At 41.2% G+C, this 25655-nt stretch overlaps 2 protein-coding genes across 12 annotated transcripts in view; one reads left to right on the plus strand and one right to left on the minus strand.

The window, feature by feature from the left end:
* Positions 1 to 23416, minus strand: part of MPC2 (mitochondrial pyruvate carrier 2) — a 33090-nt gene extending 9674 nt beyond the window's left edge. Inside the window, exons 1-3 of one of the 3 annotated variants that reach the window (XM_006942662.5) lie at positions 23206 to 23416; positions 21613 to 21777; positions 6625 to 6665 (exon numbers count right to left, since the gene is read on the minus strand). In XM_006942662.5, the coding sequence (XP_006942724.1) occupies positions 6625 to 6665; positions 21613 to 21721 (150 nt within the window). In that variant the 5' untranslated portion in view covers positions 21722 to 21777; positions 23206 to 23416. Of the gene's footprint in view, positions 1 to 6624; positions 6666 to 21612; positions 21778 to 21956; positions 22058 to 23200 lie in introns of those variants that run through there. The other 2 variants (XM_006942663.4, XM_003999153.6) reach the window with 2 other exon arrangements.
* DCAF6 (DDB1 and CUL4 associated factor 6) overlaps positions 22516 to 25655 on the plus strand; it is a 134107-nt gene continuing 130967 nt past the window's right edge. For 2 of the 9 annotated variants that reach the window (XM_045049454.1, XM_045049455.1), the window contains exon 1: positions 22517 to 22887. In XM_045049454.1, coding sequence (XP_044905389.1) covers positions 22791 to 22887 — 97 coding nt within the window. In that variant the 5' untranslated portion in view covers positions 22517 to 22790. Of the gene's footprint in view, positions 22888 to 25655 lie in introns of all 9 variants that reach the window. The other 7 variants (XM_003999156.6, XM_045049456.1, XM_045049457.1 and 4 more) reach the window with 7 other exon arrangements.

The raw sequence follows: 25655 nt of genomic DNA on the forward strand, positions 1-25655 counted from the left end.
TGATCTCCATTCCTTCTGTAAACAAGCTAACAGAGGCCCAAAGGCATGCTGGATACTCATGGTTTTTCATTCTGTATTGCATTCATGAATTTTTGCTCCCACCAGTTGAACTGAACTTTTGTCAACTTTGTCCTTAAACCTAATGTAACCTACATAATTTAATGAACTATCAGGGAATCACATGAAATACAAAAGAGGTTGTCATTTTTATGAAAACTAAGTGACTGCTCTGGAAAGACTGAATAAAGGCAAGATGCTGAAGCCTGCGGTCAAAGGCGGTGAGAACAAGACAGATATAAAAAGACTGGGTGGGAAAGCCATAAAGATCCAGCAGATTTCTGTTCTTATGCTATTATGAAAAGTGTCTGTGAACTTGCTTTGCTTTAAACAAAACTAAAGTAGAAACTTCTTAAAAACTTTTTTTTTGTTTGTTTAAATTATCTCTACCCCCAACCTGGGGCTCAAACTCACTACCCTGAGATCAAGAGTCACATGCTCTTCCAACTGAACCAGCCAGGCGCCCCTAAAATGGGAATTATACAGGATGCATTACCGCATAATTCATCCAAAACAGAACATATGGAAATGAGTGGATCCATACACAAAGAAAAGCTTTAGCCCTATAGATGACTGGCAAATGAGTGTCCCTTAAGTTAAAAGAAAATATTTAAGATATATAACTATTGTTTTTTTTTTTTTAAATGTTTATTCATTTTAGAGAGACAGAGTGTAAGCAGGGGAGGGGCAGAGAGAGGGGGAGACACAGAATCCGAAGCAGGCTCCAGGCTCCGATCTGTCAGCACAGAGCCTGACGTGGGGCTCGAACTCACGAGCTGTGAGATCACGATGAGCCGAAGTCTTATGCTTAACCGACTGAGCCACCCAGGCACCCCAGCATTGATTTTTAGGATTATCCATTTTGACCTCAATGATTAATTATTTGCTCTCAACAAAAGTAGTTAAGAAGGATTCCACTATAGTTAAATGTCTGAAAGTATAGTCTGAAATTCTTAATACAGAACATATGTCCCCTGGAGTAGTAACGGTTATGTGTCATGGACAGACTACTATAGATGAATTATTATCATCTGCTGCTATGCTGTCATCAGAAGACTATGTATGATTTCAACATGAACTTAAAATAGATATTTTTAAAGGAGACAGAGAGCCCACAAGGCACGTGGTGTATATCATATTGTCAATGTTTCAAAACTTTGTTCAAACCCTTTGTTGATGTTTCAGAAGAAACACCAAAGCTATTGATAAAATCCTATAAACTTCTATGTTGTGACAAACTTGAAGTCAAAAGTACACCCAAATTTATAATAAATAGGGTCAATCATTCTTACTCTTTCAATAATGGTGCTAGAAAGAATTGTTAAGCAATCAATTACACTTTATAGACATACAGTTACTATATAATTTTCAGTGCTGACACAGAAGAGATAGAAGATAATAATACACTTTCCATTAGTGTTTTTTTTAGTATCATACTAGTTTTAAATGGTGTTTTTGCTTTGATCTGCATTTTGATTAACAGACAACCCGTTTTAACATTAAAAAAAATAAAAAAGAGGACGTTCACATATCACACATCACACTAACTGGGTTTCCTACAAAGGGACCATTGGTGTCAGTCACCAAAAATTTCAAGTGTTGCTGTTGTTGTTGTTGTTGTTGTTGTTTTGTAACTTGTTCTACTGACATTTTAGCCTGTCTCACCCTCAACTGTTCTGTTTCTGCTCTGCAGGTATCAGCATTTACATTAACCATTTGCACAGCTCATAAAAATTGCATTATGGGAAACTGAAGCAGGGCCTGGCCTGGCTCTGCTGTTCTTCATTGCGTATTTTGTCCATTATCTCACAGCAACTACACTGCTACAGTCTCCATTACCATTTAAAAAGCATCTGGAATTCCATGCTAGCCACGGGAATTAACATATATTCAATACATTCAATATATATTCAATATATTCATATATTTATTCAAACCGGACACAAAATTATGTGTGAGGCTGAATGAACAATAAAAGCAAATCTTATCCTTAATGGTTATTGTAGAATAATTTCAATCATGTCCTTAGGATTCTGAATCCCATTTTATTAAGGAAAGTAATTCATGTGAATGCATGTTTACAAATATTAGTAAGACAGCTTACAAGACAGCCTTTGCTATAAAAGTCTACATTAAAATTCAGTCTGGGGGCGCCTGGGTGGCTCAGTGGGTTAAGCATCTGACTTCAGCTCAGGTCACAAATCTCACCGTTCGTGGGTTCGAGCCCCCCATCTGGCTCTGTGCTGACAGCTCGGAGCCTGGAGCCTGCTTCGGATTCTGTGTCTCCCTCTCTCTCTGCCCCTCCCCTGCTCACTCTGTCTCACTCTCTCTCAAAAATAAATAAACATTTTAAAAAAATTCAGTCTGGACCCTCGAATTCTTGTCCTGAGCCTCTTGTGAGGAGTCTGTCCTATATTTAAAAAAAAAAGTTTATTTATTTATTTATTTTTGAGAGATAGAGAGAGAGGCAGAAAGAGAGGGAGACAGAGAATCCCACGCAGGCTCTGCATTTTCAGTACACAGCCCGACGTGCGGTTCGAACTCATGAACCGTGAGATCAAGACCTGAACCTAAATCAAGAGTCGGATGCTTAACTGACTGAGCCACCCAGGCGCCCCGAGCCTGCCCTACTCATGGAGTTCTACCAAACAGGAATGGGGACACGAATGAACAATTTTCACTTGCTTAATGAGGAAGTGGGGTATACACATAGACGGAGGTGGACTACCAAACCTCAATTAGCCCTCCGGGGAATACACGTAGGCTTGTAATGGGATTTAGCGTACAGTTACGTTGATGAATCGCATTCAGTTATAGGGCAACAAAAACATAGATCAAATGTCTGTTTAACTAAGTCACATGAAAAGGAGAAATAAAAAGATCTTTCTGTGGGAAAAACATCAGTAAATGTACATAATTCTGGTCTTTAGTAAGTTGAAAGTGAGTGAAAACTACTTCGTAATTACGTTATCAAGTCAGGAAGAAAATAAGAATGAAGTGCTGGGGAAGCAGATGAAGTTAAGGCACCGTTATCTACAACTCAGTGACTGGCACTTATTCTGAAAAAGGCTCTAAAGACATGGGTGATAAAAAGCAGTATCATTTTCCCCTCCCTCTATGAACTTTGTAGTAGTTCTGAACATAACTACCTATTATTTGTGCTTTGCTTTTTGGCCCCGTGATAGCAGCTGCACTTCCTGGTAACATCCTGTATCTTTCCCTGAGTGTCTGTGAACACACACAAGAGGTAAAGGCTGTAAACGGTGTGAAACAGGAAAACGAACATGCTGCGTCTGTGTAAGAAACAACGCAAGACAGATGGCTGAACGGACACAGAGCTCTCGGACCATAAAGCTAGTTTTTAACGGTTAGAGTGAGCAGAAGCATTAAAGAGGACATACTAAAACTTAAAAACAATTTAAAAAAAATTTTTTTTCAACGTTTTTTATTTATTTTTGGGACAGAGAGAGAGCATGAACGGGGGAGGGGCAGAGAGAGAGGGAGACACAGAATCGGAAACAGGCTCCAGGCTCTGAGCCATCAGCCCAGAGCCTGACGCGGGGCTCGAACTCACGGACCGCGAGATCGTGACCTGGCTGAAGTCGGACGCTTCACCGACTGCGCCACCCAGGCGCCCAAAAGCAATTTTTTTTAATGTTTGTTTATTTTTGAGAGTGAGACAGAGTGAGTGGGAGAGGGGCAGAGAGAGAGGGAGGCACAGAATCCCAAGCAGGCTCCAGGCTCTGAGCTGTCAGCACAGAGCCCGATGCGGGGTTCGGGCTAGAGCCCAGGAACTGTGAGATCATGACCTGAGGCCAAAGCTGGAAGCTTAACCGACTCAGCCACCCAGGTGCCCCTAAAACTTTTTTTTTTTTAATTGATGGGAGGGTTTTGCAAAATACCATTAAAAAGACAACCACAGGCCCAAAATGGCATCACTTAGGCCAAGACACTAATACCTAATGTAACTGCACTTTCAACCTCCCCCAGAAAGGTTGCCTTAACTAGTCAGTTAGGAATTTTCTGGTCAGCACCAATGAGGTACTCTCTGGCATAGGCCCTCTCCCCATCCCCAAAGAATAATTCGCCTACTAAGACTCTTTTGTCCCCAAGTGAAGGTGATCTCACCTGGAGATAATCTTTTTTTTTCTGTTTATGACTTCTTTGTCCTGCCTTTAAAAACTTTTCTCTTTCTGTAGCCCTGGGGAGTCTCCCTCTCTATTCATTCGCTAAATGGGATACTGTCTCATCCATGAATCATTTAATAAAACCCCTCAAGCTTACTTGGTTGAATTTTGTTTTTTAACAGTACAAATAATTAAAAAAAGAACTGCTCTGTAGTTCTGTAATAAAATGCAGCTCGGAAACACTAATCTACTCTAGTCATTTTATAAATAAGGGGACAAAATGGCAGATTTAATTTACCTAAGGCCGTAAGATTAAGGGACAGCCAATTCTAACATTCTCAACTACTTAAGATGTAGAGCTGAGTTTCTGAAATTGTTCTAACAATTTAAAAAAATTTTTTTAAATTTTTTAGTATTTATTTTTGAGAGAAAGACCGAGAGAGACAGAGCACGAGCTGAGGAGGGGCAGAGAGAGAGGGAGACAAGAATCCAAAACAGGTTCCAGGCTCTGAGCTGTCAGCACAGAGCCCGACGCGGGGTTCGAACTCACTGCAAGATCATGAACTGAGCCAAAGACAGACGCTTATCCGACTGACCCGCCCAGGCGCCCCGTGTTCTAACGATTTAAAACATTTAAGAAATTTAAGAAAATTAAAATAGCCTACTACTCAACAAAAAAAACTTGATTAAAAATGGACAGAGGGCTTGAATAGACATTTCTCCAAAGATATACAAATAGTCCATAAACACATGAAGAGTCTCAGCATAACTAATCACACTTGAAAATGCAAATCAAAACTACAACGAGCTACCACTTTCCACCCACGAAGAAGGCTATTATAAAGCAACAACAACAACAAAAGTAACAAGTGTTGGCAGGCTAGACGTGGAGGAATTGGAATCCTTGTGAACTGCTGGTGGGAATGTAAAAACAGTGCAGCTGCTGCGGAATATAACGCGGCAGTTGCTTAAAATAATATTGATCCAACAATTCCACTTCTGGGTACATACCCCAAAGAACTGGGAGCAGGAACTGGACCGGATATTGTATGCCATTGTCCACGGCAGCATCATCCACCGTAGCCAAAAGGCGGAAGCAACTCAAGTGTCCATCAACAAATGAATGGATGTGCTTGACACTAAGAGAATCGTTAAGATGGCAAATTTTATGTGTCGTTTGCCACAATTAAAAGAACAAAAAGCCTACAGACTAGTACTTTTCACATTTTAGAAAGTATCAGAAATCACTTCGAGGGCAAAATTACTAGTGACTCCATCCCCAGAGTTTCAGATTTAGCAAATCTGTGATGGAGCCCCCAAATCTGCATTTCTTTCTTAAAAAAGAAATTTAATGTTTATTTTTGAGAGAGAGAGACAGAGTGCAAGCAGGGGAGGGGCAGAGGGAGACAGAGACACAGAATGCAAAGCAGGCTCCAGGCTCCGAGCTGTCAGCACAGAGTCCGCCCCACAAAGAGGGGGTGAAGGGGAATCATGACCTGAGCTGAAGTCTGATTTTAGGCACCCCTAAAATCTGCATTTCTAACAAGTTGCTGGGCAGGGCCAATACTACAGGTCTAGGGATGACACTGAGAAGCACTGCTGTAGGCCAAAACTGGCCCTTTCAACATAAAAATCAGTGATTTGCTTTATTATTTCCATGGCCGTGTCTTTTCATTTTCAGCTAAAGGAGAACTTCGGGAATGAAAACTGGCCTCAGGTAAAAAGCACTGGTCTTGGGAGTCAGAAGTTCTGGATTCTACCATGTACCAAATACGTATGATACGTATGATACGTAGGATAATTTTTTTCTACTTTTTGAGACTAAACTTTCCTTGCCTGTATATTGGTGTTGGTATTGTCAGTTCATATACTAAATTAATAATAAAAATTAATTTGGGGGTTCTGGTTAGTTCATTTTACTTAGTCATAAAATCTTAGAATGAAGTTTCAAGTTTCTAGGGCCCACAATTATATAAGCTTTTTGATAACAAATATGTTCCTAGAAGGCCTCTCATCTAAGAAGCTCAGAACTCAAGTAGGTAGTATGCTTTATGCAGTAAAAATGACACATCTAAGATTATTTGCATGAAATCATCCCCAGACAGACCATGAACATTTAATTTTTTTTTTAATTTTTTTTTTTTTGAGAGAGAGACAAAGAGTGTGAGCACGGGAGGGGCAGAGAGAGAGGGAGACACAGAATCCCAAGCAGGCTCCAGGCTCTGAGCTGTCAGCACAGAGCTCGACGCGGGGCTCGAACTCACAAACTGCGAGATCATGACCTGAGCCTAAGTCGGAGGCTTAACTGACTGGACCACCCAGGTGCCCCCAGACCATGAACATTTAAAAAAGAACATTCTTCATAAAAGTGACTTCAAATTAATAAGTTCCTTTTAAAGAATATTTTTTTTCAGTACCTTCTGCAAAACTCAGGACTTACCCATTTCATAATTGGAGCCCAGAAAAAAACTGTTTTGGGACCTGGAAAAAAAAAGAAAAGAAAATTTTAGAAATAACCCAACTATTTTATACATGACTTAAATTTTTTTTTTAATATTTATTATTTATTTTTGAGAGAGAGAGTGCATATGCATGAGTGGGGGAGGGGGGGCAGAGAGACAGGGGGAAAGAGGACTTGAAGCCGGCTCCACTCCGACAGCAGCGTGCCAGATGGTGGGGCTCGAACTCGTGAACTACTGTGAGATCGTGACCTGATCCAAAGTCGGCCGACTGAGCCACCCAGGTGCCCCTGGTCCTTAATCACCTTTTATCCCTCTCAAACGAATTCATTGTGCTTATAGTAAAATTCATTAATTCAACGTGATTTTAATACAAAGAGATTTATAAATCATTCATAGTGTCCTTTAAATATACAACTGTAGTTAGTGGTAGATCTATTTACCTGTAAAAATTATGACCTCCTTGAAGCTAGTGGCTAAACAGTATTCATACTTGTATCCCTACCACCTAACGGCTGTTGAATAAAGAGCCAGCACAACTGGAAACAGTTTATATTAACCAGAGTTTAGACTTTAACTTTGATAAATACGGGTATATGTAATACATGTGCCTATATGCAAACAACTGAAAAATTCATTAAAATCAGAAGTTGTTTTTATCATTCCGACACTTGCATACTGATAAGCCTGGCTTATCCTTTGAAGAGTTTTTAAAGTAAGTTTGCTGATCTTCTAGACTATTTACATCTAGTCCTAAAATCTTTCCACAATCGAAGTCTCATTTTCTCAATCTTCAAAGGACCCAGATGCTAACTTTAGACCAACGATTCTTCAAATTCTAGAAGTACGTGGCTCAGAGTCTGTCTTTCCTCGTGGGCCAATATGATTATAATGCTAAATTGCCTTTTCTCACCTTCGTGTGACAGCTAGTCATTTTCATGTTTTCCTATGTACTTTCAGCTTTTCCATATTTTTTCTTTTCTTTTTTATTTTTTTAGCATTTTATTTATTTTTGAGACAGAGAGAGACAGAGCATGAACGGGGGAGGGGCAGAGAGAGAGGGAGACACAGAATCTGAAACGGGCTCCAGGCTCTGAGCCATCAGCCCAGAGCCCGACATGGCGCTTGAACTCACGGACCGCGAGATCGTGACCTGGCTGAAGTCGGACGCTTAACCGACTGAGCCACCCAGGCGCCCCATAGCTTTTCCATATTTTTAAAAATTTATTTGAGAGAGAGAGAGAGAGAGCAGGTGTGAGCAGAGGAGGGGCAGAGAGAGAGAGGGAGGTAATTAGAGAAATCCAAGCAGGCTCTGTGCTGTCAGCACAGAGCCCGACACAGGGTTCACTCCCATGAATGAGATCATGAGCTGAGCTGAAATCAAGAGTGGGTGGCTAGGCTCGGTGCTGACAGCTCGGAGCCTGGAGCCAGCTTCGCATTCTGTGTCTCCCTCTCTCTCTGTCCCTCTCCGGCTCACACTCTGTCTTTCTCTCAAAAATAAATAAACGTTAAAAAAAAAAAAGAGTCAGTCGCTTAACTGACTGAGCCACCCAGGCACCCCTCAAGTTTTCCATAATTTAAACTGTACTGCCAATCTGGACACAGTGCTGAAACGGCTGTTGGGAGAATTAAAGCTATTTATTGAGGAGTTCTAAACTTTGCTGTTCTTTTTTTTTTAATGGTTATTTATTTTTTTAATTTATTTATTTTTAAGAGAGAAAGGGTGTGAGTGAGCGGGGGCAGGGGCAGAGAGAGAGGGAGAGGGAGTTCTACATGTTGACGTTCTTGTAACTGGCTGAAAATCTCTACCTATTCGATTTCTGGGTTACTGTCCTTATCTTTTATCCGGTTCCCTCAGCTTCGTACTGCTCTGATCGCAACTCCCGTTACCCCTAGAACTCTAGCTGCATAATGATCCTCTCCTCTGTATCTTGAACAAGAATTGGAAACAATTTTCTTTCGATGTTGGGATTTTAAAATAAATTTAAAGGAACTAAGGAAATAGAAAAGAAAACGTGAAAGCACAGAGTTTAAGAATATAAATTTCCAGTCCTGACTTAATTACATTTTAGCTCAGGTCACTGGTTCTCCACCAGGGGTGATTCTGTCCCCCCAGGGGGGACATTTGCAATGTCCCAGGACATTTTTAGTTGTCACAACTGTCGTGGTGGTGATACTGCTGCTACTGATACCTGCTGGGTAGAGGCCAGGCAGGCTGTTAAATGTCCTCCAACAAACAGGACAGTCTCCCACAGCACATGATCAGCTAGCCCCCCAAATGTCGATAGAACAAGCTAGGCAAACACACAACTAGTTTCATGCTGTTTACTGGCTCTAAACCTTAGCTTATGCTTCCACTAGCCCCATATTCGGCTTTGTCTTCATCTGGCTAACTCCCAACGTCGTTCAAAAACTTACAGATTGCACCTCGTCAAGGAAGCCCTCTTTAACATCTCCAGGTTATACTAAGCGGCCCGTATACTGCTCTATCGTTTTCTGCACTGAACAATTAAAATGATCTGTTTATGCATCTGTCACTTTCACGAGACAGGGTGAAGGCAAGGCTTATTTCTTGGTTTTCCTTAACGAATAGTCTTTGTGAGCAGAACTGAATGGGATTAACCATATCCGGGACAGGTGTCAATTAAACATACTCCAACTTTCGGTCTGATCCTAACCGCTTCATCCTCAAGGGCAGAATCTGCTATTTACTCATCCCCAGGGACATCAAGTTCCATTACATCAGGGCTGTACCAGATCTTCACTCACTACTCTGCTCTTAGACCATCACACTCCTCTATCCGGCTCCTGAAAGTTCTTCCCGTAAGTCTGATGGCATAATGTACTGGTCCTATAAGTCAGTCTTTTCAAACTCTCTAGTTATTTTATTTAGCGTGAGCGTCTGAGATTCCCATCAGAGCACACTGGGTTTATTTTTGTCACATACAAAGTCTCTAAGTCATATGCAATATCAATCACTATGTTGATTTTTTATTCCCTGCATGAAGCTTGCCTTCAGCACACAAGTGTAAGTCAGCACAATGTTTTGGTCTCTGGCTTTGAACTTCTCAGCCAACTTCTTCTTCCTTCTATTTCAAAACTGATGCTTCCTCCTCTGCCACCTTAAAAATTGTTTCCTGAATAACGCCTCTAGGTTCTGGTTTCTTTATGAGCTTAAATATTTGATCCTTCAGAGTTAACAAACAGTCAGGCTTTTCAGTAAGTGTTTGCTTGGTAACTAATTTACTCAACTGCCCCAAGCTGGATGAGAATTTTAAAATATTAACCGCTCCTATCCTTTACAACCAAACCAAAGAAAAAAAAACGTCAAACATGAAACTGTGGCTGCTACAACCTAGACCAAGAGAGGTACGACTATTTTAGGGAATACTTTTAAAATATAAAACAAGCCCTCCATTATTTTCACAACTGCTAAGCACTGAATTAAAAAATATCACTAGCAAATAGGTGTTATAAGACATTCTAAATTTCTCATATTTCTGAGATATCAGAGGATGCGGCCAGGTGACACAAAGAATCAGAGTTGGATATCTCCAAATGCAAACAGATAGTGTTTTCTTCGTTGTTAAGAAAAGCAAAATAGGGGCTTAACAAAACCTGTGACCATAAAATGGACGAACGAAACGTCTTAAAGAAAACTTGTTTCAGTTCACTTTTCCATTTTATCTTAGCTAATCATTTTGTACCTTATGAGTAAATAAGTAAATTTAGACACGTATGAATTCAGGTACCAGAGGCTGTCTTCCTGAAAACCACAATCGACAGTGGAAATGGTAATGAGGGAACATCCCTACTCCCTCCAACATTTGTAAAACACCAAGTTTTGACAAAACAAAGCATTTGGAAATAGGTATCAAACAGTGAGAACACATCATATTGTCTTTCTAAACATGGTCTTTCTATAGGATGACACAGCTATTCCTTTTTAAACAATATATATAACAAGACTTCCTTCAGTCAACCATTTTTCTTAACGTTTGATTTATTCTTGAGAGAGCGTGAGCAGGGGGCCACAGAGAGAAGGGGGCAGAGGATCTCAAGTGGGCTCTGAGCTGACAGCAGCTGGGCCCCATGAGGGGCTCGAACTCACAAACCGTGAGATCATAACCCACGCTGAAGTCTGACGCTCAACTGACTGAGCCACCCAGGTGCCCCTAACAATTCTTTTTTCTAAAGAATTCATTTATTTTGAGCAAGCGAGAGCACTCATGAGCGTGCAAGTGGGGGAGAGGCAGACAGAGAATCCGAAAACGGCTCCCCAGCTTGTGGGCAAGCTCTCTCTCTCTCCCTCAGAGTAAATAAACATTAAAAAAAAAAAAAACAAAAAACCCTAATTATCTTATTTTTTTTATGCTCTCTTGTGTGAAGAGCTGGGTCAGGGGCGCCTGGGTGGCTCAGTCAGTTGAGCATCAGACTCCTGGTTTTGGCTCAGGTCATGATCTTGTGGTTCATGGGATCCCTCCAGTTAGGCTCCTTGTTGCCTGCTTGGGATTCTCTCTATCTCCCCCTCTCTCTGCCTGTGTGCTTGCCTGTACTCACTCACTCTCTCTCTTTTTTTTTTTTAATTTTTTTTAATTTTTTTTCAACATTTATTTATTTTTGGGAGAGAGACAGAGCATGAACGGGGGGGGGGGGGGGGCAGGGAGAGGGAGACACAGAATTGGAAACAGGCTCCAGGCTCTGAGCCATCAGCCCAGAGCCTGACGCAGGGCTCGAACTCACGGACCGCAAGATCGTGACCTGGCTGAAGTCGGACGCTTAACCGACTGTGCCACCCAGGCGCCCCTTTTTTTTTTTTTTAATTTTTTAACGTTTATTTATTTTTGAGACAGAGAGAGACAGAGCACGAATGGGGGAGGGGCAGAGAGAGGGAGACACAGAATCGGAAACAAGCTCCGGGCTCCGAGCTGTCAGCACAGAGCCTGACACGGGGCTCGAACTCATGGACCGTGAAATTATGACCTGAGCCGAAGTCGGCTGCTTAACCGACTGAGCCACCCAGGTGCCCCACTCACTCTCTCTTTCAAAATAAATAAGTAGATACACAAATATTTTTTAAAAATGAGATTATATAATTATGATACCTGCAGGGATATAACACCTTAAAATCAAGACAATCAGAAATATAAACAGAGTAGCTAACATTCATTACAATGAATGAAAAATTTGAATAGGTAGAAAATTTGAACTGCTGAAAATATCCTGAATAAAAATCACCTCTTATGAAATTTAATTTGGAGTCCAAGATGAGGGAAATGTGTCCCCACCAAATATAAATGTACATTCTTTTTGACAAAGAATTAACTAATAAGTAATACAATTAAGTAACAATTTAAGTAGAAGTTTACTGGTTGGAAATTAAAAAAGGCCTCAAATGCTGACAATTTGGAAATATTAAGCATTAAAAAAAAACCATATACATTTTATATTTAAAACTATGACTATTTGCAAGTACAACAAAGAAATACAGAGAATAATGGTCATTTTCTCTTTGAGAGTATGGGTTTGTCTCATTTTATTTTTTTAAAGTTTACCTATTTATTTATTTTCAGAGAGAGTATGAGTGAGTGAGCACGAGTGGGGCGGGCAGAGAGAGCTAGCGAGAGAGAGAATCCCAAGCAGCCTCTGCATTGTCAGCGCAGAGCCCGATGAGGCACTTGAACCTACGAAGCTGTGAGATCATGACCTGAACTGAAACCAAGAGTCAGATGCTCCTGGCCTTATCTCATTTTAAAAGTGAAATCGATTTTTTTTAAGGTTCAAACTTTCACAGAGGAATTTGAGAAATTCTGCAAGGGAATAGCATAACCAAATATGTGAGACATACATTTTCAGAATCAGCAAAATTAAAAGGCAACCGACGGAATGGGGGAAGATATTTGCAAATGACATATCAGATAAAGGGTTAGTATCCAAAATCTATAAAGAACTTATCAAACTCAACACCCAAAAGACAAATAATCCAGTGAAGAAATGGACAAAAGTCATGAATAGACACTTCTCCAAAGAAGACATCAGATGGCTAACAGACACATGAAAAAATGTTCAACCATCACTCATCATCAGGGAAATACAAATCAAAACCACAATGAGATACCACCTCACACCTGTCAGAATGGCTAAAATTAACAACTCAAGCAACAGATAGATGTTGGCAAGGATGCAGAGAAAGAGGATCTCTTTTGCACTGCTGGTGGGAATGCAAACTGGTGTGGCCACTCTGGAAGACAGTATGGAGGTTCCTCAAAAAATTAAAAACAGAACTACCTTATGGCCCAGGAATTGTGCTACTAGGTATTTATCCAAGGGATATAGGTGTGCTGTTTCAAAGGGACACATGCACCGCAACGTTTATAGCAGCACTATCGACAATAGCCAAAATATGGAAAGAGCCCAAATGTCCATCGATGGATGAATGGATAAAGAAGATGTGGTATATCTACACAATAGAGTATTCCTCAGCAATCAAAAAGAATGAAAGCTTGCTATTTGCAACTACATGAATGGAACTAGAGGGTATCATGCTAAGCTAAGCAAAATTAGTTAGAGAAAGTCAAATATATGACTTCACTCATATGTGGAACTTAAGATACAAAACAGATGAACACAAGGGAAGGGAAGCAAAAATAATATAACAACAAGGAGGGGGACAAAACATAAGAGACTCTTAAATACAGAGAACAAACAGGGTTGCTTGGAGGGGTTGTGGGGGGGATGGGCTAAATGGGTAAGGGGCATTAGGGAGGACATTTGTTGGGGTGAGTACTGGGTGTTATACATAGGGGATGAATCACTGGAATCTACTCCTGAAATCATTAAAGCACTATATGCTCACTAACTTGAATGTAAATTTAAAAAAATGAATTAAGAAAAATAAAAATAAAAGATAAAAAAGATATATTTTCAAATTAATAAATCTAGTTGTCTTGATAAATTTTGATGAACCTGTTAATAAACTAATGACATAAATTTACTTCCTAATTTCCTTATCTGAGAGGAATTACTGTCAATGAAATATTATATAAACTCTACCCAGAAAGTATGTCATTTATTTTATGTATAATTCTCCCTAGGAAAACCTTCCTTCTTGGAATAAATAACTTTACACACATGCAAAGATACACAGATACAAATATTGAATTGAGATGCTCTCTATGTCCCAATGTCAAAAATAAAGGTTCTTATTCAATGTTTTCACTACCTTTTCCTGTCCCTTTCACACCATTTCTCTATGGTTTGCTGCTTTGCAACATTCCTCAACATTCTTCTAAGTTCCTTATATTAAGCAAATTTGCCCTCACGTGACCAACTACTTACAAATCCTTAGAATTGGTAACGGTTACTCTTTGACACAGATAATGTACTATCAAAAATCGCTCATTTTATTTGTATTAAAGCTAGCTCTGATTTCACACTGGGCCACCATTTTAAATTTTTTTTTTTTCAACGTTTATTTATTTTTGGGACAGAGAGAGACAGAGCATGAATGGGGGAGGGGCAGAGAGAGAGGGAGACACAGAACCGGAAACAGGCTCCAGGCTCCGAGCCATCAGCCCAGAGCCTGACGCGGGGCTCGAACTCACGGACCGCGAGATCGTGACCTCGCTGAAGTCGGACGCTTAACCGACTGCGCCACCCAGGCGCCCCTGGGCCACCATTTTAGATCCATATAAACTTATATCTTCCTTAAGGCCTTGGCAACAGCCATCACTCAAATAGCACACAGAATATAAAGGGTATATAATAATTTTTACAATGGCGATTGCAAAGACATCCAGATGGCTAACAGACACATGAAAAGATCCTCAACGTCACTCATCATCAGGGAAATATAAATCAAAACCACAATGAGATGCCCCCTCATACCTGTCAGAATGGCTAAAATTAACAACACAAGAAACAACAGGTGTTGGGAGAGGATGCGGAGAAAGGGGAATGCTTTTACACCGTTTGTGGGAATGCAAACCGTGCAGTCACTCTGGAAAACAGTATGGAGATTCTTCAAGAAACTAAAAATAGAACTACCCTATGATCCAGCAATTGTACTGTTAAAGATTTGCCCAAAGGATACAAAAATGCAGATTTGAAGGGGGTACATGCATCCCAATGTTTATAGCAGCATTATCAACAATACCAAACTAGGCAGAGAGCCCTAATGTTCATCGACTGATGTGGTATATATATATATATATATATATATATATATATATATATATATACACATAAACACATATACACACACACACACACAATACAACTTGGCCATCAAAAATAATGAAATCTTGCCATTTGCAATGACGTGAATGGAGCTAGAATGTATTATGCTAAGCAAAATAAGTCAATCAGGAAAAGACAAATACCATATGATTTCACTCATGTGGAATTTAAGAGACAAAACAGATGAACATATGGGAAGGGAGGGAAAAAGAACAGAGGGAAACAAACCACAAGAGACTCTTAACCATAAGGGAATGAACTGAGGGTTGATGGAGGGAGATGGGTGGGAGATGGGCTAGATGGGTGATGGGTACTAAGAAGGGTACTTGTGATGAGCTCTGGGTGTTGCATGCAAGTGATAAATCATTGAATTCTATTCCTGAAATCAGTATTGTTGCACTGTATGTTAACTAAAATTAAAAAAAATAAAAAATAAAAATACTTTCTCTATATAAAATAAAAATAAAATAAAATAAAATAAAATAAAATAAAATAAAATAAAATACTGATTGAAAACAGGCTTTGGTGCAAGTGCCAAAGTAAAATAACAGGTGAAAAAAACTAGCTAAAATAGTTAACATGTATTTTAGGGTTAATATATTTTAAGTTTACATTATTTGTTCAGTTGCAAAGAAACCAATGACTTTTAGATTTAAAGAGATAGTTGAAATCATCTAGTTCAGGCACTCCTCTTATAAATCAGGTCAATGAAGCCCGGAGACATAAAATTAGCTGTGTAAAGTACATAGCACAGCAAGGATTAAAAACCTCTCTAAATCCTAACTTAACAATAATTACATAGTTTTCCCCAATGAAATCTGAGTTTCTTGAAAGCTCTGAAATGAAGGAATGCTCCAGTAAAAATACCAAATTGTAGATTATTACAGCTAAGAAGGACCAGAAAGAAAATCCAAGCCACTTTATTTTATTCATTTTACGTTTACTTATTCTGAGCACGTGCGTGCATGAGCAGGGGAAAGGCGGGGGGGGGGGGGGGGGGAGGGAGAGAGAGAGAATCCAAAGCAGGCTCCATGCTGTCAGTGCAGAGCCTGACGCGGGGCTTGATCTCATGAACCTCGAAATCATGACCTGAGCTGAAATCGAGTCAGATACTTAACTAACTGAGCCACCCAGGCACCCCCAAGCTCCCTTATTTTAATAGGTGAAAAAGAAAAGGCATTTAGATGTCACGTGATTTGTCTTATACGCTGGTAGTTCCAGATAGAGCAGGGAGCAGAACTGGTCCACTTCTTTCTCCTATGGCATACCATGCCTTGAACATTCTCATACCCTCTTATAACCAAAATTAATATTCTCACATGACTTGGAGGAATCAAAGTATTTCTAGCTTTCCTCAGGGCTTGCTTCTCCTTTGATCTCTCTGTTGAATCAAACTAGGTAAGGCGTAAATAGCCTTGCTTTCGTTAAAATCAGGTGTGTGGACAAAAGTTGTGTTAAAGTGTCAAACGAACGACTACAGCAAGGATTGTTTTCCTTTCATGATTTCTCCTGAGAATATAAAATCTCTGTGGGTAGGGTTTTTTATTTTATTCACTAACATACCCCAAGTGCCAGAGCAGTGCCTAATGTACAGCAGGCCCTCAATAAATACTGAAACATTCAACTTACTTGATAGCTACTGGTTTAAAGATATCCTACTCTTCGTCAATATCTTACAGTTGTATTTGAAATCCCAACTTGCCATTTTGGTTCTCATTCTTTAATTTTAAGGGTAACAGAGATTATTACTGTAAAAAATAATATATACATCCACATATTTAATGTGTATATAAACATATATTAGATATATATTTAAAAATATAACTATATATTATATATAATACAAATACACACAATATCATCTAGATATCTAAATATCTATCCTAGACTGGCATTAATATTCTTCAGATAACTGTAGCAAGAAAATAAATTGTTCTAACAGAAATGCTAACAAAATTGTTGATTCATTACTTTGTGGGCATCTACACTATTTATTTGATTCACGTTTGGCTTTATTTACATGTAATAATACATACTCTGAACTAAGTTGTATTAAACTATCAAGTATAACACCACTTCTCTTAGGGACGCCTGGGTGGCTCAGTTGGTTAAGCATCTGACTCTTGATTTTGGCTCAGGTCATGATCTTAAGGTTGATGAGATCGAGCCCCATGCCGGGCCCTAGGGTGACAGTGAGGAGCCTGCTTGGGATTCTCTCTCTTCCTGTCTCTCTCTCTGCCCCTCACCCACTCGTGTGCTCTCTCTGTCAAAATAAAGAAATGCACTTACACAAATTAAAATAACATTTCCTTTAATACCTAATTTTTAAATTTTTTTTTTTTTCCAACGTTTATTTATTTTTGGGACAGAGAGAGACAGAGCATGAACGGGGGAGGGGCAGAGAGACAGGGAGACACAGAATCAGAAACAGGCTCCAGGCTCTGAGCCATCAGCCCAGAGCCCGACGCGGGGCTCGAACTCACGGACCGCGAGATTGTGACCTGGCTGAAGTCGGACGCTTAACCGACTGCGCCACCCAGGCGCCCCAATACCTAATTTTTAATTTTTATGATAAAGATAGTCCCTTATGAATACTGCTAACATGGGTTTGTTGTTTAGTATGTTTTTATTTTTTTTAAATTTTTTTTCAACGTTTTTATTTATTTTTGGGACAGAGAGAGACAGAGCATGAACAGGGGAGGGGCAGAGAGAGAGAGGGAGACACAGAATCGGAAACAGGCTCCGGCTCTGAGCCATCAGCCCAGAGCCCGACGCGGGGCTCGAACTCACGGACCGCGAGATCATGACCTGGCTGAAGTTGGACGCTTAACCGACTGCGCCACCCAGGCGCCCCTGTTTTTATTTTAAAACGTATCTAGGTCTCTAAGATAAAAAGGAAAAAGGAAGTCTCTTACCTGGGAAAAATACAAATATTATTGTTACTAAGATGTTAAAGTCACTTTCCCTGTGAGACTTCACGCGGAGAATATCATGGAATGCAGAGCAAGATATTTGCAGCTGCAGCACACTAGGCATTGCAACAGATTTCACACAGCTATTTTTTCAAAAGTTCTTCCACTTAAGCCAAAATGTAACTCAAGAAAAGCAAAGAAAGCTATGGGGAGATACACAAAATGATAACGGTTCAAATACCTGTTTTATGGGCTGACTTTGTTGGAGCATAGTTTTTATTTTTGTTATTTATTATTATTTTATTTTTCCCAAGTTTTACTGAGATATAATTGGCACATAGCGTTGTATTAGTTTAAGATGTACAACATAATGTTTATACTGCAAATTACTACACAATAAGCTTAGTTGACATCCATTGCCTCACTTAGCTGCGATTTTTTTTCTTGTCAGAAGAATTTTTAAGATCTAGTCTCTTAGCAGCTTTCAAATATATAACACAGTATTGTTAACTATAGTCACCTGTTGTAGATTATCTCCCCAAAACGTATTTATTTTATAACTGGGAGTTTGTACCTTTAGACCACCTTTTAGGATAATTTTTGGGTTCTTTAGGGCTGTGGTCTCCTAACTACTTTCAAACATATGTCCCTATCATTAAAAAACAAAATTTTTTGAGCACACATCCCCTACATATAGATTGTATGTATTTATGAGAATATATGTAACTTACATACATGCATATATGTACGTATGTTGACTCCACAGAGCTCAGTTGTCTTCTATGCATAACTATATATATCTATACTGACATATTTTTATATAAGACGTGTGGAGAATAGAAATTTTAAAAGGATGAAATAATAGAAAGCTTTAATAGAAGTTGTATTGTTTTCTTCTACATTCCAATGTTTCATTTTGTACATAGCTTGGGACAATTCATCTCATTTTGGAACTCATAAATACAAACGACACTCCTTCACTAATAATGGTTTTTTTTCCCCCTCAGCTAAGCTTTTTAAGTAAACATGGGGCAGCATGATTTCAAGGTTATTTCTCTGACAAATACCTGGAGTAGGGCTATGCAGCTGGCTGGTGTAGAGTCACATACTTTCATAGTCAGGAGGTGGTGGTGGCGAAGAGGGACATACCTTATGAGAACTGACTTTGCTAAAACACACATTTGGTTAGAACTCTATTCTTACTCTATGGAGGTAGATCACATTGTGCCAGGAAGAACACATAAGAGAATGATGAAGGCCGCAGGTCTAACTATACTATATATCATTGTGATATAATGATATATAATACATACGACAATATTGTCCCTCTAATATAAATCTATATAAAGACGTGTTCTTGTTACTATCTGGACTCTCTGCCAGTGATAAAATTAAATTTCAAAACGTTAGAATCCACAACGTATGCTATCCAACTGTTAATATCCTAGCCTTGCATATCATTGTAAAAACCTCCAGTGTGTGACTTTAGTCTTAACATTTAAATGAGGATTCAATAACACGCTATTATGCAAAACAGCACACACAAAAAACGTGAATATTCACTCTGATAATTCTTGGAGCAGTAATCAAAGTTGCCTCAGATCTTACTCAGTACTAACGAATCAAGAGTTCTATTTTTCATGCTTCTCCATTTCTACATTTGTGTGCCTACAACTTTTTAATCACCAATGATTTTGCAGTGATAGGTATTCTTTTTTTTTAATATAATGTTTATTTTTGAGGGGGGGGGGCAGGGGCAGACAGAATCCGAAGCAGGCTCCAGGCTCTGAGCTGCCAACACAGAGCCCAACATAGGGCTGGATGGAACTCATGGACTTGGAGATCATGACCTGAGCCGAAGTTGGACGCTTAATGGACTGAGCCACCCAAGCGCCCAACAGAGGTACATATTCTTATTGCACGTATTGGTTAAAAGCTTAGATGGGAGAGAACTAACACTTGTTGAGAATCTAAATGTAAACATTTTGCTAAACGTTTTATAGCCATTATATCATTTAATTTTCACAACAATCCTTAAATGAGAATTATCATCCCCACTTTATAGATCAGAAAAATAAGGCTTCGGGCTTTAAGGTCAAGGTCACACGGCCAAGCTTTAAACCTACCTGTGTCTGGCTTCAGAGCCTATTCTCCTTCCCTCACACTGAAAAAGAGGTGACAGTAACTGAACTATTCCAAGAATATCAACATGAGATGCACAGTCTACAAATGAAAAGGTAATGTCTCCTGATTCTGAAAGATGACTAAAGTATTTTAAGCGGTAATTATAAGTGTGCTAAAGCCAAGGCCCTGGAAAAAATCACTATAAAACTACCTTCCACTGTATTTGATTGCTCCTCCTCTACCCTACCCTTATCCTACAGCCCAAATACAAAGCTTAAGAGAGTCCGAGTTGACGCCATAGAATTCAGTTGACTTTAAAGCCTGGATTACTACAGAAGCATTGCTCAACCCTCCCACCCGAAAACCTTTGTCACAAAACACAGCACAATTCCAAAAAAATTGAGTATTAAAAAAACTAAAACGCAAATAAGCTAAATAAACTTCTCAAAGAATTCTCCTTAAGCTCTCCTTAAAGATCAATGTTATAACGGGTATCATTACTGCAGTAAATCATATACTAACGCATAATATTTACTTCATACTTCAGTATACTAAAGTACACTAACATTATTATACTATTCATTCCATTATCCAACTGGTAATCAGAGCCAGTAATCATCTCAGACTCCAGAGACAGGCTTCCTAGTTCAAATACGAGGGGAAAAGACAACTTTCCTAATGATACCAACTGCAGAGAGATATTTAACTATGAAGGAAAAAAGGATCACTTTTGGGTTGCACTCAATTTATGACACATTTTCTCATTTGCTAAATCTTAGGCTTGAAAGAGACCTCAGCATCTCCAGTTTTAGTTCCCAGTCAAGTATTATTACTGCCCACTTTACAGAAGAGGCAACAAAATTCCAGATCTTCAAGAGTTGGAAGGATCAGCATCTTTCAGTTTCTTAAAGAATTCTTTGTTTACAACCACAGGAACACTTTTTTTTCCAACAGGACAAGTGAGAGCCAACATGTGCGAGGCATTTATGAAGAATGAAACACATATGTTATCGTTAATTCTTACACTGAGCAGATTTTACAGAAATTAAAATATCTAGGATTTCGCCCAAGGTCACACCTACAGGAAGAGGCACAGCAGACTTAAATCCGGGAATGTGCACACGAAAAAGTCTAGGGAGAGCTTGCTCAGTAATCTCACGTGTAAGGACAGACTTAAACAAACTGAACCTATGCGACGTGGTAGGACACCGACTCTGAAACCCGGGTAACGCATCTGCAGGCCTCTGCCGGCGGGAGCTGAAGGAAGTGTGACCTTTACTCCAAACCCTTCAGTGCGACAAGCCGGCTCTGCTCCGCGTGGGTCAATCTACCGCTACTCTTGGAGGGAAAGAGGAGTGAATGAGAATTTCGTGGGGGCCCACACCGATTCGTGGCTGCGGAAATGGAGAAGGATAAAATCCAGAGGCCCGGTCGGGGTTTGGGACGCGCCTAAGGGATGGGGTGCAAGAAAGGTCGCGAAGGGCGCTGACTCGAAAATCACAGACTTAGGAAAGACGTGGATGGAGAGAAAGCAAAAAGCAAGGAGGATGGAAAAGTGAGACCGATTCTCTCGAAGGGAAGAGATTGGGGGCTGTGGGTGATGCCTCCAGCGGCAGGGTGTCCGTGGCCTCTAAAGGTCTATTTTCGAGGAAGAAGGAGGGAAGGTCTCGGAGAGAGCTATTCTGGATCTATTACCTGCTGGGTGGTTGTAAATCGGCCTCAATTTCTCCGGCAGCATGAGCTCCACTTTATCGAGGACGCGGTGGTAGGTGGCCCGAAGGCCCCGGACGCCAGCGGCTGACATCTCTGCGGACGAGTGGTCGTGGGCGGCCGAGTGGGGCAGTGGCCGCGTGCTCCTCCCTGGATGACAACGAAAGGCACTCGTCACTTTCTCCTGCCACAGCTCCTCGCGTCCTCCTCTCCCCTAGCGTGCCCTTCCCGCAGCTCCGCCTGCCCCGCTGCGAACCGCCGGGTGGCCGGGGCCCAGGAAAGACCAAGGGGGCGGAGGCTTTGCGACGGCCCGCCCCGGGTCCGCCTACCTTCCCCCCGGGCGCGGGAAGGAGGAGGAGTCATGGCAACAGGTGCCAGAAGGACTGCCTCACCAAACCAACCCAGCGCCCTGGCGGCAGCGCGCTTGCGCAAGCCGAGCTGCCCACTGTGATTGGCCTGCCCCACGGTGCGGGCGGGGCCCAGCGCGAACCTCTAATTTCTCCTTCCTGCCCTCGAGGCCATGTTGGAGAAGGGAAAGTGAAGCTGCACCGGCTCTAGTCCCCTTTCACTCTGATTAAGAAGGCCCGTAGTTAAAATGGGCTTTTTGGGCCTTCAGTGCCCCGACTAAAGATGACGCCGCACAATGCTCTTGCTTCGTTTGGAATAAGACTCGTGACTGAGACCCTTCACATCTCATCTTCTTCTCTCTCAATTCCTCACTTTTCCATAAGAGTCAAGGATTTGGCTGCAGGGTCCCGAACCCACTTTTCTAGGGTGAGGGCAGCCGTGGCGCACACGGGCCTCAGTCCCGGGGGTGGTCGTCATCTCGCGAGAAAGGCTTGGAGGGGAGGGTGTTGAGAACGAGGAGAGGGAGGAGTCGCGGCCGCCTCCGCCTCCTCCTGTTGGAGGGGGGCCGAGGGAGGGGACTGTTGCTGATCTCTGGATGTTCTGGGTAGTCTGAGGAGGAGAGTATGAGGCGAGCTCCGGCCCGGGCGCGGCCGGGCTTCGGGGGCGAGGGCGCCGCCGCCATCTAACTCGCTGCGCTCGCGAGGCCCGGCGCGCGGATGGTGCTGGTGCGGCTCGGGTGTTGATCCGCGTGTCCCCTCCCCCTCCTCCCCTCCCCCACGCGGTGGTCTCCCCTCCTACCCCGGCCCGGCAGAGCCATGTCTCGGGGTGGCTCCTGCCCACACCTGTTGTGGGACGTGAGGAAAAGGTCCCTCGGGCTGGAGGACCCGTCCCGGCTGCGGAGCCGCTACCTGGGTGAGCGGGGGCCCGGGGGCGGAGGCGCTGAGGTCGCCGCCCAGAGGTGGGGGAGGGGGCCGCGCCGCCGGGGCTGTTGGAGGTGGGACAGCGCCTCGGCAGGGGCGCCCCGGAGACTCTGGGGTGCTGGGTGGACGTTGGCCGACGGACCCCTTGCTGGTGTCCTCCCACGGCCAAGTCCCCCTTTGCATGCTGCCAGCCGCCGCCCTTGTTGGGTTTTCCTCGGGGGGCTTAATGGGGGGGGGGGCAGACGGCACTGGCCCGGAAAGGTGTTGGGGGTCGCTTGTGGAGTGGGATTGGGGAGAAGACTTGCCGAACCTCCCGGAGCTGCTTCGTTTCGAGCCAAAGTTGGCGCTTGTGCTCTTCCCCAGCGCTCTCCCCGCTCCGCCGAAGGACTAAGTTTTTGTTGACAGCCCCCTCCCTTCCAGTCCTCGGAGGGTTTGGGTGTCGGCGGTGACCACCTTCGGGGACTTCACGCTCCAGACGGACTCCGCGTAAACTGTCCTGCGGCTCGGAGCCAAAACCTAAAAGTGATAGCTGAGCTCTCCCCACCCCCGCGCGCTTTCCCTGTTCCACTGTGTGCTGTTCAGTTCGTTTTGACCGCTTTAAGGAGGTGTAGGGTTTCACGTTCCTATTCCCACCCCTGTAAAACACACTTGGCATTTACTGTTTCTTAGTTAAGCTTTCTAAAAACAACCTTCAATACTTGAGGGAACAGCATGCCGCTTTTTTTCGTTTTGGATACAGTGGTTTTGTGAGGATTCTGGGTCAAGCCGAGCTAGCTGAAAAAGTCCAGTAAGGTGGACGTATTTCTAGGAAGGGGCTTTTTTCTTCTGCAGTCTTGCAGCACGTGTTAGTCTTTTTTTTTTTATTTGAAGATAAGACATCATCTAAAACTTTTTTTCTTTCCGGTTTTGTCACTTTTTGCCAGGCAAGTATTCGGTGATGGCATTTGGTGTTGCCTTCAAATCATTATCTTTTGGAAAATGAAATCTTACACCTAACGGTTCTGTTCTGGTTTGTAAATTATTTGAGAGCACTGAGCAAGCTTTTTTTTTTTTTCCTATTCTTGTTATTTCGTGTTTTAAGTGACATCTGAGTACATTCTTGTACAGACTTAATAAAAATGAAGCAGAAATTCCTGTGATTCCCTCCCATTCCAGGTTCACACACACACACACACACACACACACACACACACACTCACACTGTTAGAGGTGACAGTTATCTGTTTCTTGAATATTCCTGCAGACTTTTTTCTTTGCATTTTTACAAGCGCATATGTACATACAGAAATGCTATAATTTTGTGTGTGGGGTGTGTGTGTGTGTGTGTGTGTGTGTGTGTGTGTGTGTATGTATGTATGTGTGTGTGTGTTTGAATCCTGCATATATGGTGTCATCTTGTAAACATTGTTTTGCAATTTGCTTTTTCTACACTCCCTCTTGGAGATCTTTCCAGGCAGTAAAAATAGACCTATTCAGTCTTTTAAACTATTGCATAGTATTTAACTGTATGATGGTACTGTAATCCACTCAGACCTTTCCTCTGGAAATGAACCTTGGCTGTTACAAAAGCGCCGCAGTGAATATCCTTGTACTTGCTTGTTGTGTAGGATAGGTACCTAGAGTGGTGATTGTTCTAAAATTAAACATAGTAGAGAGTGTGTTTTTTAATCATTAACCTAAAAAGATGTGCAGTATTTTAATATTTATTTGTTGAAAAAGAACTTAATTTTAGCTTGATAAAACAAACTTTAACACTGCGTTCTGCGTGAATAAATTTGTTTGGTCCTGTATTAGTTGGACTGTTTAAGTACTGATCTATATAGGTTTATGTATTCATGTTTTCTTTTGGTTCAGCTAGTTCAGCTGTATCTATGACAGTCAGTTAAAATATGAATCTATACATTTCCTTTTTCCCCTTCCTCCTGTAACTCCCTAATGGGAACAGAGTTTGCATTGGGTAGAAGGGAATTGAAAAGCAAGAATCCACGGACTTAAGTAGAAATTCCAAATCATAGATTTTCAAATATCAGTATATATATATATATATATATATATATATATATATATATATATATGCAGTTCCTTATCTTAAATAATATTTTAATGTGATAATAACATATGCTTTATAAATAGCATATTCTTGAACAGCATCCGTTAAATGTGGTTTTCTAAGTATTTGAAAATGACTTGTAATTTCTTGGCCTCAGTAGACCTTCTTTACACCGTTTATGTAATTCTTCTACACCCCAGTGCTAAATCTTGGCATAGCATTCAGGAAATAGTAAAATCCTCATTAGTAGTGACTGAATTAATGAGTTTCTTAAAAATAATATTTTGAGGTACTCCTACAAAGTCTTTATAAAGCCTAAGTTAAAGAATGTAGAAGGTGGGGGTACCTGGGTTAAGGTTAGGTGTCCAACTCTTGGTTTCGGCATAGGTCATTATCTTACGGTTTGTGAGCTGTGTGCTGACAGCTCGGAGCCTGCTTGGGTTCCCTCTCTCCTCTCTGCCCTCCCTCTCTCGTTTCTCTCTCTCTCTCAACTTTTTTCTTTTTGAGACTTCAAACATTTTGATTGTTTATAGTATTGTAGGTTATTATTCCAATTTATTTCCATTATTTGTATTTTTCATAATGAATTACTGCTAAATAAATAATTCACAGATAGAATTGACAGATTTTTCTTGTAATGTTTACATTTCAAATTATTTCACCATAGTCTGTGTTTTTCCAAGCTTTGTAGGTGATTTTAAATTTGATTA

This window comes from Felis catus, chromosome F1, assembly GCF_018350175.1.
Source record: "Felis catus isolate Fca126 chromosome F1, F.catus_Fca126_mat1.0, whole genome shotgun sequence".
Classification (NCBI taxonomy): Eukaryota; Metazoa; Chordata; class Mammalia; order Carnivora; family Felidae; genus Felis; species Felis catus.